Source organism: Nyctibius grandis, unplaced genomic scaffold (genome assembly GCF_013368605.1).
Source record: "Nyctibius grandis isolate bNycGra1 unplaced genomic scaffold, bNycGra1.pri scaffold_91_arrow_ctg1, whole genome shotgun sequence".
NCBI classification, from domain to species: Eukaryota; Metazoa; Chordata; class Aves; order Nyctibiiformes; family Nyctibiidae; genus Nyctibius; species Nyctibius grandis.
The window spans coordinates 9,639-22,744 of NW_027167613.1; the positions used below are offsets into that span (position 1 = coordinate 9,639).

Sequence of the window (13,106 nt, forward strand, 5' to 3'; positions counted from 1 at the left end):
CTCGTGCGCTGGGGCTGGGGGACACAGGCTGTCCCCATGCACAGGGGACAGGGGACATGGGCCACCTCATGCACAGGGGCTGGGGGACATGGGGCCACCTCACACATGGGGACAGGGGACATGGGGACACCTCGTGTGCAGGGGCTGGGGGACACGGGCTGTCCCCACGCACAGGGGACATGGGGCACGGGGCCACCTCAAGCACAGGGGCTGGGGGACACGGGCTGTCCCCACGCACAGGGGACAGGGGACACAGGGACATCTCGTGCACAGGGGCTGGGGGACACGGGGCCACCTCACACGTGGGGACGGGGGACACGGGGCACGTCGTGTGCAGGGGCTGGGGGACACGGGCTGTCCCCATGCACAGGGGACAGGGGACACGGGCCACCTCATGCACAGGAGCTGGGGGACACAGGCTGTCCCCACGCACAGGGGACAGGGGACACAGGGACATCTCGTGCACAGGGGCTGGGGGACACGGGGCCACCTCACACGTGGGGACGGGGGACACGGGGCACGTCGTGTGCAGGGGCTGGGGGACACGAGCTGTCCCCATGCACAGGGGACAGGGGACACGGGGCTATCCCCACGCACAGGGGACAGGGGACACGGGCCACCTCGTGAACAGGGGCTGGGGGACACGGGCTGTCCCCATGCACAGGGGACAGGGGACATGGGGACACCTCGTGTGCAGGGGCTGGGGGACACGGGCTGTCCCCATGCACAGGAGACAGGGGACATGGGGACACCTCATGTGCAGGGGACAGGGGACACGGGCTGTCCCCATGAACAGGGGACAGGGGACACGGGCTGTCCCCATGCACAGGGGACAGGGGACACGGGGACACCTTGTGTGCAGGGGACAGGGGACACGGGCTGTCCCCATGCACAGGGGACAGGGGACATGGGCCACCTCGTGCGCTGGGGCTGGGGGACACAGACTGTCCCCATGCACAGGGGACAGGGGACACGGGCTGTCCCCATGCACAGGGGACAGGGGACATGGGGACACCTCGTGTGCAGGGGACAGGGGACACGGGCTGTCCCCATGCACAGGGGACAGGGGACATGGGCCACCTCGTGCGCTGGGGCTGGGGGACACGGGCTGTCCCCATGAACAGGGGACAGGGGACACGGGCCACCTCGTGTGCAGGGGAGAGGGGACACGGGCTGTCCCCAGGCACAGGAGACAGGGGACATGGGGACACCTCGTGAACAGGGGCTGGGGGACACAGGCTGTCCCCATGCACAGGAGACAGGGGACATGGGGACACCTCGTGTGCAGGGGCTGGGGGACACAGGCTGTCCCCATGCACAGGAGACAGGGGACATGGGGACACCTCGTGAACAGGGGCTGGGGGACACAGGCTGTCCCCATGCACAGGAGACAGGGGACATGGGGACACCTCGTGTGCAGGGGCTGGGGGACACAGGCTGTCCCCATGCACAGGAGACAGGGGACATGGGGACACCTCGTGAACAGGGGCTGGGGGACACAGGCTGTCCCCATGCACAGGAGACAGGGGACATGGGGACACCTCGTGTGCAGGGGACAGGGGACACGGGGCCGTCCCCGTGCGGGAGCTGGCTCCTCGTGCGAGGCCCCGTCCCACGGCGGCCGCTCGGGGCGGGGAGGAAGGAAAGGGCCGCCGGTGCCTCGCCGGGAAGCCACCGCGGGGGGGGGGGGGACAGGGGGGGACACCACGGCCCTTCCCGGCATAGCAGGGGGGGGACACCCCTCTGGACCCCGACAGGGGCAGGGGGTTGGGGACAGCATGGCTGGGCTGGAGGCAGGATCGGGCCCCCCGGGGGTGGGGGGCACCCCGGCCCCACTCCATCGCCACGGCGCCTCGTGGGACACCCCGGTGTCCCCTCACCCCCGCGCTGGAATATGGGGGGGACACACACACACAGAGGACACCCCCGTGTCCCTCCTGCCACACGCCGCCCCCGCAGCACCGTCACCCACTGCTGCCATGAGCTCGTCGGGTCTCAGCGCGTCCTGGGGGAGCCACGGACGAGGCCACGGTGTCGTGTGTCCCCCCCCCCCGTGTCAAAAATAGGCGAGTGCCGGATCCGGCCAGGAAGGAGCGAGGGCTAAAAATAAGTGTCCCCGGCGCGGGAGCGGGGCCAGGGTCACCGTCCCCCGTGCCGTGGGAAGGGGACGGCGGCGGCAGCGGCGGAAGCGGCAGCGTCGGGCGGGGGCGGCGGGAAGGGACAGGGAGACCTGGGGGGGGGGACAGGGGTGACCCCTGCGCAGGGACGGGGCATGGGATGGCGTGGAGGGGGTGGCACGGGGATGGGGACGTGGGGACAGGGATGGGACCGTGTCTGGATGCATGGGGACACGGATGGGACCTGCAGGGACACATGGGGACAGGGATGGGACCGTGTCCAGACATATGGGGACAGGGATGTCACCTGGATGCACGGGGACACGGATGGGACATGCAGGGACACATGGGGACAGGGATGTCACCATGCAGGTATCTGGGGACATAGAGCCACGCTGTCCCCACTGTCCCCAAGTCCAACCCGAGGCACAGGGGGGGATGACACCCCCCAGGGTGTGCCCGGCGTGACCTGCCATGTCCTGGCGTGTCCCGTGTGCCAGCCCCGGCGTGAATCACCGGGCGCCTGACGTCAAGGCCTGGGGGGGAGGAAGGAAACCCCCCCCCAGCAGCGGGGCCAAGGAGACCCCCCCCCAACCCAGCATGACCGACACGGCCCCCCCTCCTCAGCACCCAGCTGGGCAGAGGACCCCCAGACTGGGCAGGGACAACCCAAACTGGGCAAGGACACCCCCAAACTGGGCAGGGACCCCTCAAACTGGGCAGGGACACCCCCAAACTGGGCAAGGACACCCCCAAACTGGGCAGGGACCCCTCAAACTGGGTAATAAACCCCCAAACTGGGCAAGGATCCTCCCTTCCATCCCGGTGCCCCCCCCAAGTCACTTGGTGCTGGCGCCCCCTGACGGCCACCTGCGGGGTTGCAGGCGCTGGGGGCGTGGCTTGAGCTGTGGGGGCGTGGCTTAGGAAGGCGTGGTCCTTTTATAAGGGTGGTTGCAAGACCCGCCCATCTTTACAGTTGATTGGCAGGTGGGTGGGCCAGTGGGGACACAACACTCCCCAGGCTCTGTGTCCCCAAGGATCTATGACCTAGGGACTCCTTGTCCCCCTGAAGCTCCCTGACCCAGGGGCTCCTTGTCCCCATGGCTCTGTGTCCCCCTGCCCCACACGCTCCTTGTCCCCCTGAAGCTCCCTGACCCCAGGGCACCATGTCCTCAGGAACCTGGTTCCCCACAGCTCCCACTCCCCAGGGATCACTCACCCAAGGGCTCCATGTCCCTGTCCCCGCCCTGTGCCACAGGCTCCAGCATCTCCACGGCTTCATCACCTTGGTGCCCCTCATCCCTCTTCGCACCCAAGGACCCCATGACCCCTTGCCTCCTGTCCCCAAGCACCCCATGACCTGGGGAGCTCCTCAACCCACAGCCTCCACATGCCCAGAAGATCTCCAACCCATCTCCTCCACACGACCCCCTTGGTGGCCATTGGCCATCATCTGGTGCCCCCCTTCCAGCGAGAAAGAAGAGACAAGGGGCCGATCCGAAGCTGCTTTATTGGCCACGTTGGGATGGGTCGAGCGCAGGGGCCGAGCCGGCCCCGGAACAGTCACAAATACAGCACAGGCAATAATAATAATAATAACAATAATAATAAAAAATTAAACATCTCCCGGGGGCTGGCAGCCCCACGCAACAAAAATATATATATATAATAGAGAGAGAGAGAGGACAGAGTCAACGCTGGCGAAGCTTGGTCACGAGAGAGGGACGGCGCGCGGTTGGGGACGCCAGAGCCACCGGCGGGACCCGTGCAGGGAGGGTGGACGGGGCGGAGCCGTTCACAGTTAGGTGGGGGACAAGCAGGGTGGGAGCCCACCCAACGTTGTGGGTGCTGGAGAGGTCACTTGGAGGCCCAGCATCAGCGGTGGGGCTGGGACCCCCAAGGGGGATGGGGACATGGAAAGTGGACACCACAGGGGGGGATGGAGATGGCACATAGACCCCCCCCCAGGGTGATGGAGATTTGGTAGGGGCATCTCCAAGGTGATGGAGATGCTGCAGGACCCCCCTAGGGCAGTGGGGACACAGCAGAGACATCTCCAAGGTGATGGAGATGCTGCAGGACCCCCCTAGGGCAGTGGGGACACAGCAGAGACATCTCCAGGGTGATGGAGATGCTGCAGGGACCCCATGGGATGGTGCAGCTGTGGCACAGACACCTTTAAAGCAAAGAAGGTGCCACAGGGACTCTCCAAGGGAGATGGAGATGCGGCATGGACACCTCTAGGGTGAAGGACATGCCACAGGGACCCCCCCAGGATGATGGAGATGACACAGACATCTCCAGTGTAACAGAAATGACACAGGGACCTTCCCAGGGTGAGGGAGATACAGCACGGACATCTCCAAAGTGATGGAGATTGCACGGGGACCCACCCCAGGACAACAGAGTTCAGGCACAGACACCTCTGAGGTGTCATAGATGCCACAGGGACCTTCCCAGGGTGGTTGAGATCAGGCATGGGCATCTCCAGAGTGAAGGAGATGCTGCATGAATCCCCATGGGATGATGGGGATCAGGGACGGACACCTTTAAGGTGTTGGGGACACCACAGGGACATTCCCAGGGTGGTGGAAATCAGACATGGACATCTCCAGGGGGATGGAGATGCTGCATAAAGCCCCATGGGATGGTGTGGATTGGGCGCGGACACCTCTAAGGCAATGGAGGCAACAAAGGGACCTTCCCAGGTGGACAGAAGTTGAGCAGGAACATCTCCCAAGCGATGGAGATGCCGCGCAAAGCCCCACGGGACGACGGGGACTGGGGACAGACACCTCTAAGGTGATGGAGACACCACAGGAACCCTGCCCGGGTGGTGGAAATTGAGCAGGAACATCTCCAAAGGGATGGAGATGCTGCATGAACCCCCATGAGATGATGGGGATTGGGGACAGACACCTCTAAAGCGGCCGGGAGGCCACAGGAACGATGGAGACACGTCACAGACACCTCCAACACGTCGGCCCCATCGCTGGCACCCCGCATTCAGGTGCCAAAGCTGCCCTTCAACCTCACTAACACCCCAACGTCTGGGCCAACTGATCCAAAAACAAGGGGGGAGGAAAAAAAGCCAAAACCCACAAAAAACCACCACCCGGGGAGGGAGGAGGTGCCTGTTTTTGAGGGGGGGGACCCCGTTCACAACGCGAGGAGCGAGGGAGAATTCAAGGAGTCCGAGGACTGGTCGCTGCTGCTGCTCCGCTGATGTGAGGCTCCGCAGGTGGCTCCCTCTGGGTGGGTGAACACAAACGAAGACGTATAGGATGGGTTAGGCGGCCCCGAGGGGACCCCGGGCGCGAAGCAGCAGCTGGGGAAGGGGCCCTGGGCGCTCGGCTGGAACGGACCCGGGGGCAGGAAGGCGACGGTCCCCGCCGGCTCTTCCTTGCCCAGGGTGCTCACCTCGGCGGGGCCGGCACCCAAGGGGCCGACGTCCTCGAAGGGGAGCTTGCAGGCGGGGGCGTGGGCCACCAGGACAAACTCCAGCCGTTCCTTCTCCTTCTGCAGCTCCGCGATCTCCGACTCCAGCTCGGCTTTCTCCTCCTCCAGCTGGTCCGTCTCCTGCGGCCGCGGCAGGGTGGAGTGAGAGGGGCTGCGGGGGACGCCGCCATCCCACCCCCCCCCCACCCCAGCCCTGGAGACATCACCCTCCCTTGGCCTCCAGGATGGGGCCCTTCCTCCCTCCAGCATCCCCGGGTCTCCATCTGTCCCCTTCTGATGTCCCCAGGAGTAGAGGACATCAGTTGTCCCTCTCCAGCATCCCTGAGTCTCCATCTGTCCCCTTCTGATGTCCCCTGCTCCTGAGGATGACACTGTCCCTCTCAAGCATCCTGAGGTCTCCATCTGTCCCCTTCTGATGTCCCCACTCCTGGGGATGGCACCCTCCTCCTCCAGCATCCCCAGGTCACCATCTGTCCCCTTCTGATGTCCCCTGCTCCTGGGGAGAGCATCCTCCTCCTCCAGCATCTTTGAGTCATCCTCCCATGTCCCCAGCTCCTGGGGACAGCATTGTCCCCCTCCAGCATCCCCAGGTCACCACCTGTCTCCCTCTGTTGTCCCCTGCTCCTGGGGATGACATTGTCCCCTGTCCAGTGTCCCTCTACCACCTTCCCCTCTGATGTCCCCAGCTCCCAGGGACACCATCCAATGTCTCTTGGTCCTGGGGACACTGTTGTCCCCATCCAATGTCCCCAGCTCCCCAGGATCTGCACCCACAGGCATCCATCTGTCCCCTCCACACAGCCAGGTCCTGGGGACATCACTCTCTCTGGTGTCCCTTGGTCCTGGGGACACCACTGTCCCCATCTAATGTCCCCAGCACCCTGGCGTCAGGGTGTACAGGTATCAGTCTGTCCCCCTGTGATGTCCTCAGCTCTGAGGGCATGATCATCATCCCCTTCCCATGTCCCTTGGTCCTGGGGACACCACTGTCCCCATCTAACGTCCCCAGCACCCTGGTATCAGGGTCTACAGGTATCAGTCTGTCCCCCTGTGATGTCCTCAGCTCTGAGGGCATGATCATCATCCCCTTCCCGTGTCCTGTCGTCCTGGGGACACCACTGTCCCCATCTGCTCCCATAGGCATCAACCTGTCCCCTTTCAACAAGTCCAAGTCAACCGTCCCCTTTCCAATGTCCCCATGGCCTTGGGGACACCACTGTCCCCAAGCATCCCTGGGGACCTGCCCCCATAGACATCCCCCTGGGATGTCCCCAGCCACCGGGGACATGGCCATCCCTCCACCATCCACGGAACCATCGCTGTCCCCCTCAGACACCCCCAGCTGCAGTGACACCGCCGTCCCCAGCGTGTCCCCAAGCACTCACCGCCTGCAGCCGATCCGTCAGCTCCCGGCGCCGGTTACGGCACTTGGCCGCCGCCAACTTGTTCCTCTCCCGCCGCACTCGGCGCTTCTCCTCCTCCTCCGGTGTCAGCTGCCAGAGGGACGGGACCATCAGCCAGCTGTCACTCACGTCCCCAAGGTCCCTCCACCCTCTGGGTCCCACCCACCCACTGGAGGGACAGGGATGCCACTCACCGTCTCCTCGCGGCTGCGCCGGGGCCGGGCGCGGGTGGGACGTGCCGGTGGCACTGCCGGCCCCGCGGCGAAGGGACCCATGCCTGGCGTGGAGTAGCTGGGTCCCGGGAGGTCGTAGGGATCGACGGGGCCGGTGGGCGGGGGGTGCGCCATGGGTGCCCCCGGGGGCTGCGACTGCGCCACGGAGGAGATGAGGGTGGGCTGCACCAGCCACTGCAGGTCCTGGCTGGTGGTGATGGCCGTCACCGTGGGCACGAAGGAGCCGGGCATGTCCCCCAGGCCGCTGCACTCCTGCGGAGACGGGGAGAGGGGTGGTCAGAGCCTGCCCAGCAGGACCCACGGCGGGGCTGGCGCTGCCACCCTCCCACCCTGCACGAGGGCCTCGGGCCCCTGGCACCAGCGTGCAAGAGCTCCCTGGCGCTAAGCCACGATGCCCTTGTGCCCCTGGCACCGATGCACTGGACCCTCAGGACCCTGGCACCAGCATGCAAGAGCTCCCTGGCACTGAGGCACGATGCCCTTGTGCCCCTGGCACCGATGCACGGGACCCTCAAGAGCTCCCTGGCACTGAGGCACGATGCCCTTGTGCCCCTGGCACCGATGCACCGGACCCTCAGGTCCTTGGCACCAACGTGCAAGAGCTCCCTGGCACTGATGTGCAACGATCCCTGTCCCTGACCTGCAAGACCCCCCCAGCGCTGGTGCACGACGTCCTCGTGCCCCTGGCACCAACACACAAGCCCTTCCTGGCACTGATGCACGATGCCCTCGTGCCCCCTGGCACCAACGTGCAAGAGCCCCCAGGCACTGACACACAAGCCCTTCCTGGCACCAACGTGCAAGAGCTCCTGGCACCGATGCACGAGGCCCCCCCAGTGCTCGTGCACCAACGTGCACCCATGAAGGGCCCCAGCTCAGGGTGCCCCTGTCCCCCCCAGGGACACCCCTTCTGCCTCCAGCTGTTGGCAGCTGGCAGCACCCCCCCCTCACTGCACCAGGACCCCCCCCCCCGCTTTACACCAGGACCCCGCACGCTGCCTGGGCACCCTGAGGGTGTTGTGAGGCACCGAGGGACCCCCCCCAAATCCCACCAGGACCCAAACCCCCTACGGAAGTGGTGGGGGGGGCACTGAGCCCCCCTTTCCCGGTTGCACCGGGTGGGGCAGTGTGCATTGACCCCCCCGGGTGCACCGGGAACCAGAGGAGTTGCACCGAGTTCCTCCGGTTGCACCGGGACCCAATGGGGAGGGGGTTGCACCGGGAGGGGGGGATATGCATTGACCACCCGGTTGCACCAGGACCCTGTGCGGGGGGGCTGCACTGCATCCCCCCGGTTGCACCGGGACCCAGTGGGGAGGGGGGGATATGCATTGACCCCCCCGGGTGCACCGGGAACCGGAGGAGATGCACTGAGTTACACTGGTTGCACCGGGACCCTGTGCGGCGGGGGGCTGCACTGCGCCCCCCCGGTTGCACCGGGACCCGGTGTTGGGGGTGCTGCACTGCGTCCCCCCGGTTGCACCGGGACCCGGTGTGGGGGGGGCTGCACTGCCTCCCCCCGGTTGCACCGGGACCCGGTGCGGGGGGGCTGCACCGCGCCCCCCCGGTTGCACCGGGACCCGGTGCGGGGGGGGCTGCACCAGGAGCGGGCGATATGCATTGACCTCCCCGGTTGCACCGGGACCCGGTGTGTGGGGGGCTGCACTGCGTCCCCCCGGTTGCACCGGGACCCGGTGCGGGGGGGGGCTGCACTGAGTCCCCCCTTCACGTGGGGGGGGGTCCCCATCCACACTCCCACCGGCCGCCGCACCGCGCCGGCGGGATGAGGGGGCGTGGCCTCGCACCGAGGGGGCGTGTCCCCCGCCCCCCCCCCCTCCCCGTAGCAACGGGGGGGGGCGGCCGCCGCGTTCCAAAATAACCCCGCGCGCGCCGTACGTGCGCCGCGTCATCACGGAGGGTTCCAGCGCGTCACGCGTTTACGCACGACCCCGCCCCCTCGGCGCCTCCCTCCCCCTGGCGGCCCCGGTGCGGCGCTCACCTGCGCGGCCGCCGCCGCCGCGGGGCTCCCGAAGGAGTCGACCGAGGAGAGGTACTGGGACTCGGCCGAGGGCGAGGAGCTGCAGCGGGAGCCCGAGTCGTAGTCCCCGGGGAAGCCCTGGTACATGGCCCCGGGGGCGCGGGGGCCGCCCCGCCACGCCAAGGCTGCGGGTCAGGCTACCGGCATCCCGGTTCACCCGGCACCCGCCGCTCCTCGCTTTCTTCCCCCTCGCCGGTTGTGGTGGTGGGGATGGGGGAAGTCTCTCGGTGCAAGGGTCCCCGCTCCGGTCTGCTGTCCTGTGGGAAGTCCCGGTGTGCCCGTCCCAGGCTCCGGTTCACCGGTGCAAAGTCTCGGTGCCGCTGCTCAAGCTCCGGTTCGCGCTATAATCCCCGGTGCATCCGTGCCAGGCTCCGGTGCTCCTCTACAAACCCCGGTTCGCCGGTACAAAGTCCCGGTGCAGCTGTCCCAGGCTCCGGCTCGCCGCTACACACCCCGGTGTAGCCTTCCCAGGCTCCGGTTCGCCACTGCAAAGCCCCGGTGCGCCTCTACAAACCCCGGTGCATCCGTTCCCAGGCTCCGGTTTGCTGGTACAAAGTCCCGGACCGCCGCTATAAGCCCCGGTACATCCGTTCCCAGGCTCGGGTTCTCCGGTGCAAAGTCCCCAGTCGGCCGCTATACGCCCCGGTAAATCCGTTCCCAGGATCCGGTCCAGCCGCTACGAGCCCCGGTACATCCGCTCCCCAGCTCCGCCGGTGCAAAGTCCCGGTGACGCTCCCGCCGCTTCCCCCGGTCTCCGCTTTTTATGAATGAACCGCTCACCGCCGCGCCGCCGCTTTATACGGCGGCGCCCCGCCCCCTGCGCTGACGTCACGCCCGCCGCCGCAGCCGCTCCGGGCCCCCCGAGACCCCCCGGACCCCGCAGCCGCCGTCGCTGCCGTTGCCGCTGCCGTTCTGCGGCCCCGGGAGCCGCCGCCGCCGTTAAGAGGCTCCGCGGCGGGCGAGGAACGGGGGGGATCCCTCGCCCCGCCCCTCCGGAGTTCCTGTGACGCAATTAGCCATATATGGGCTTGTCTCGGAGTGTTTGTTTGGTATCCTAGCAATGACGTCACAGGGAATCCCTTCGCCGCCGCCGCCGCCGCTGCCGCCGAAACGCGTATTAATAGAAACGGGCGCCGCGGTTCTAGAAACGGCCTGAACCGTCCGGGGCGACGGCCCCGCACCCCGGTAACCCCCCCGGTAACCCCCCACGGGACCCCCCCCCCACGCGGTGACCCCTTCCCCGGGACCCCCTCCCCACCCAGCGACCCCCCCCCCGGGTGAGCCCCCGGCACCCTCTTTCCTCCCGGTAACGGCCCCCCGTGCTCCTTCCCCACCCGGTAACCCCTCCAGTAACCTCTCCCTCTCCGGTGAGCCCCCCCGGTGACCCCTCCCGGTAACGCTCGCTGCGGGGTTCCCCCCCCCCAAGCATGTGGTGCCGCAGCCCAAAGGACCGTCCCGGGGTGGGGGGATCCCGGTAGCCGGGGGAGGATGGGGACCGGAGTGCAGGCCCCCGGTACCGGAGCAATGGGAACCTCTCCCCGGGCTGTTACCGAGACCGGGCAGCGAGTTACCGGAGAGAGGGTGTTGGAACCGAGGGACTGGGAACCAGGGTGTTACCAGTACCGCACTGCAGAGCACCGGGGGGTCCCGGTACCGGGGCAATGGGAACTTCCCCTCCGAGGTGTTACCGGTACCGGACTGCAGAGCACCGCGGGGTCCCGGTACCGGGGCAATGGGACCCCCCCCACCTCCGCGATGCACCGGGGCTGGGCTGCAGAGCATCAGGGAGCCTCCGGTACCGGGTGATGGCACACCACACGGGGGTTCCCGGTACTAGGGTGCAGGGGACACCGTCCCCATCCCACGCACTCCCGGGTTGGGCACGGGGAGGGTGGGAGTCCCGGTACGGGGGTGTCGGCACCCAGGGCCCTCGGGGGGGGGGGTCCCAGTTTCTTTACAGGACCGGGGTTGACACCGGAGGCTGATGTCACCGGCGGGAACCGGCGCTGAGTCACGGCGGGGCCACGGCGAGCGGGAGGGCGGGGGGGCAGTTCCCACGCCCCGTCACTCACTCATTCATTCTCTCTCCGTTCATTCATTCATTCATTCGTTCGTTCATTCACTCCCACCCCCGTCATTCATTCATGCCGCGCCCTCAGCCGGGGGGGGCGGAGCCGGGGGGGTCGCAGCCCCGGTTGTCCCCGCCTCCCTCGCTGCTCCCAGGCCCCGGGTGTCCCCGGTCCCGGTGTCCCCGGCCCAGGGTGTCCCCAGCCTGGCGGGGTCTGGCCCCGGTGCTTCTGGTCTCGGGTCCCCCCAGTCCCGGTGTCCCAGCTCGGTGCTCCTGCTGCCGGGTGTCCGCAGCCCCGGTGTCCCGAGCGGGCTCTCCCAGCCGGGCTCTCCCTGGTGTCCCGGCCCCGGGGTCTCCCCCGGTGTCTGGGTCCCGGTGTCCCAGCGGGGCTCTCCTCGGTGTCCCAGCCCCGGTCCCAGTGTCCTGGCCAGGCTCTCCCCACTGTCTGGGTCCCGGTGTCACGGCCGGGCTCTCCCGGGTGTCCCGGTCCCGGTATCCTGGCCGGGCTCCTCCCGGTCTCCCAGCCCCAGTCCCGGTGCCCCGGCCCCGATTCCAGTGTCCCAACCAGGCTCCCCACAGTGTCCCGGTGTCCTGGCTGGGCTCTCCCCTGTCCCGGTGGGGCTCTCCTGGGTGTCCCAGCCCCGGTGTCCCGGCGGGGCTCTCCCGGGTGCCCCGGTCCCGGTGTCCCGGCGGGGCTCTCCCGGGTGCCCCGGTCCCGGTGTCCCCCCGGGGCTCTCCCCGGTGTTCCCACCCTGGTGTCCCCCCCACGCCGTCCCGTCCCGTCCCGTCCCGTCCCCACGTGCCGCCGCCGCCGCCGCAGTAAACACGGCGCGTGTCGCCCCGGCGACGGCGTTCCATGCCCCTGACGTCACCACGTCCGGCGTCCGTTGTTTACGTCGCGCGGCAACCGCCGTGCCCGTGGCAACGGGGGGGCGGGGCCAGACCGGAGGGGGCGGGGCCGGGGCGGGCAAGGGGGCGGGGTCAGCGCCGCGGAGATCCCGCGCGTTTGACGGGACAGGAGGGGCCGGGGGGACACGGGGGGGACACGGGGGGGACACGGGGTGCCTGGGGGGGGCAGGGGGACACAGGGGGGACACAGGGGGGACATGGGGTGCCTGGGGGGACAGGGGGACACGGGGGGGACATGGGGTGCCTGGGGGGGACAGGGGGACACGGGGGGGAGACGGGGGGGACATGGGGTGCCTGGGGGGGACAGGGGGACACGGAGGGGACATGGGGTGCCTGGGGGGGACAGGGGGACATGGAGGGGACATGGGGTGCCTGGGGGGACAGGGGGACACGGGGGGGACACAGGGGGTCATGGGGTGCCTGGAGGGGACAGGGGGACACGGGGGGTCATGGCGGGGACAGGAGGGGGACACAGGGTGGCCCGAGGGGGACACAGGGGGGACAGAGGCTGCTGAGTCAGCACAGCCCAGCCTGGCTGCGGGGGGGCTAAAAGTACCCGGGGGGATCCCAGTGCCACCCCCCCGCCGCGTCCACCCACGTCCCCTGTCCCCCCATAGGCCCGTGTCCCCATGGCCCTCTGTGTCCCTTGTGCCTCCTCATGTGCCCCTCTGTGTCCCCCATGCCTGCTGGTGTCCCCTCATGTCACCCTGTGTCCCCCATCATGTCCCTGTGTCCCCTCCATGTTCCCCATGTCCCCCCCATGCCCCTTGTGCCTACTCATGTCCCCCCGTGTCCCTCCATGTCCCTGTGTCCCTCCATGTCCCTGTGTCCCCCCATGTCCCCCCGTGTCCCCGCATCCCCTTCACGATCAAGCCCAGC

General features: G+C 68.1%; 1 protein-coding gene across 2 annotated transcripts; it reads right to left on the reverse strand.

Moving 5' to 3' along the window:
- Nucleotides 1–3,608: 3,608 nt before the first annotated feature.
- On the reverse strand, nucleotides 3,609–10,064 carry FOSB (FosB proto-oncogene, AP-1 transcription factor subunit). Of its 2 annotated transcripts, XM_068424868.1 has the most exons (5): nucleotides 9,212–10,064; nucleotides 7,174–7,464; nucleotides 6,962–7,069; nucleotides 5,538–5,696; nucleotides 3,609–5,368 (listed from the first exon to the last, which is right to left on the reverse strand). In XM_068424868.1, the coding sequence occupies exons 1-5, from the start codon at nucleotides 9,335–9,337 to the stop codon at nucleotides 5,303–5,305; spliced, it is 750 nt and encodes a 249-aa protein (XP_068280969.1). In that variant the 5' UTR covers nucleotides 9,338–10,064; the 3' UTR covers nucleotides 3,609–5,302. The 2 variants fall into 2 exon arrangements, with proteins under 2 accessions (XP_068280969.1, XP_068280968.1); XM_068424867.1 differs by having other exon boundaries at nucleotides 3,609–5,696.
- Nucleotides 10,065–13,106: the final 3,042 nt, after the last annotated feature.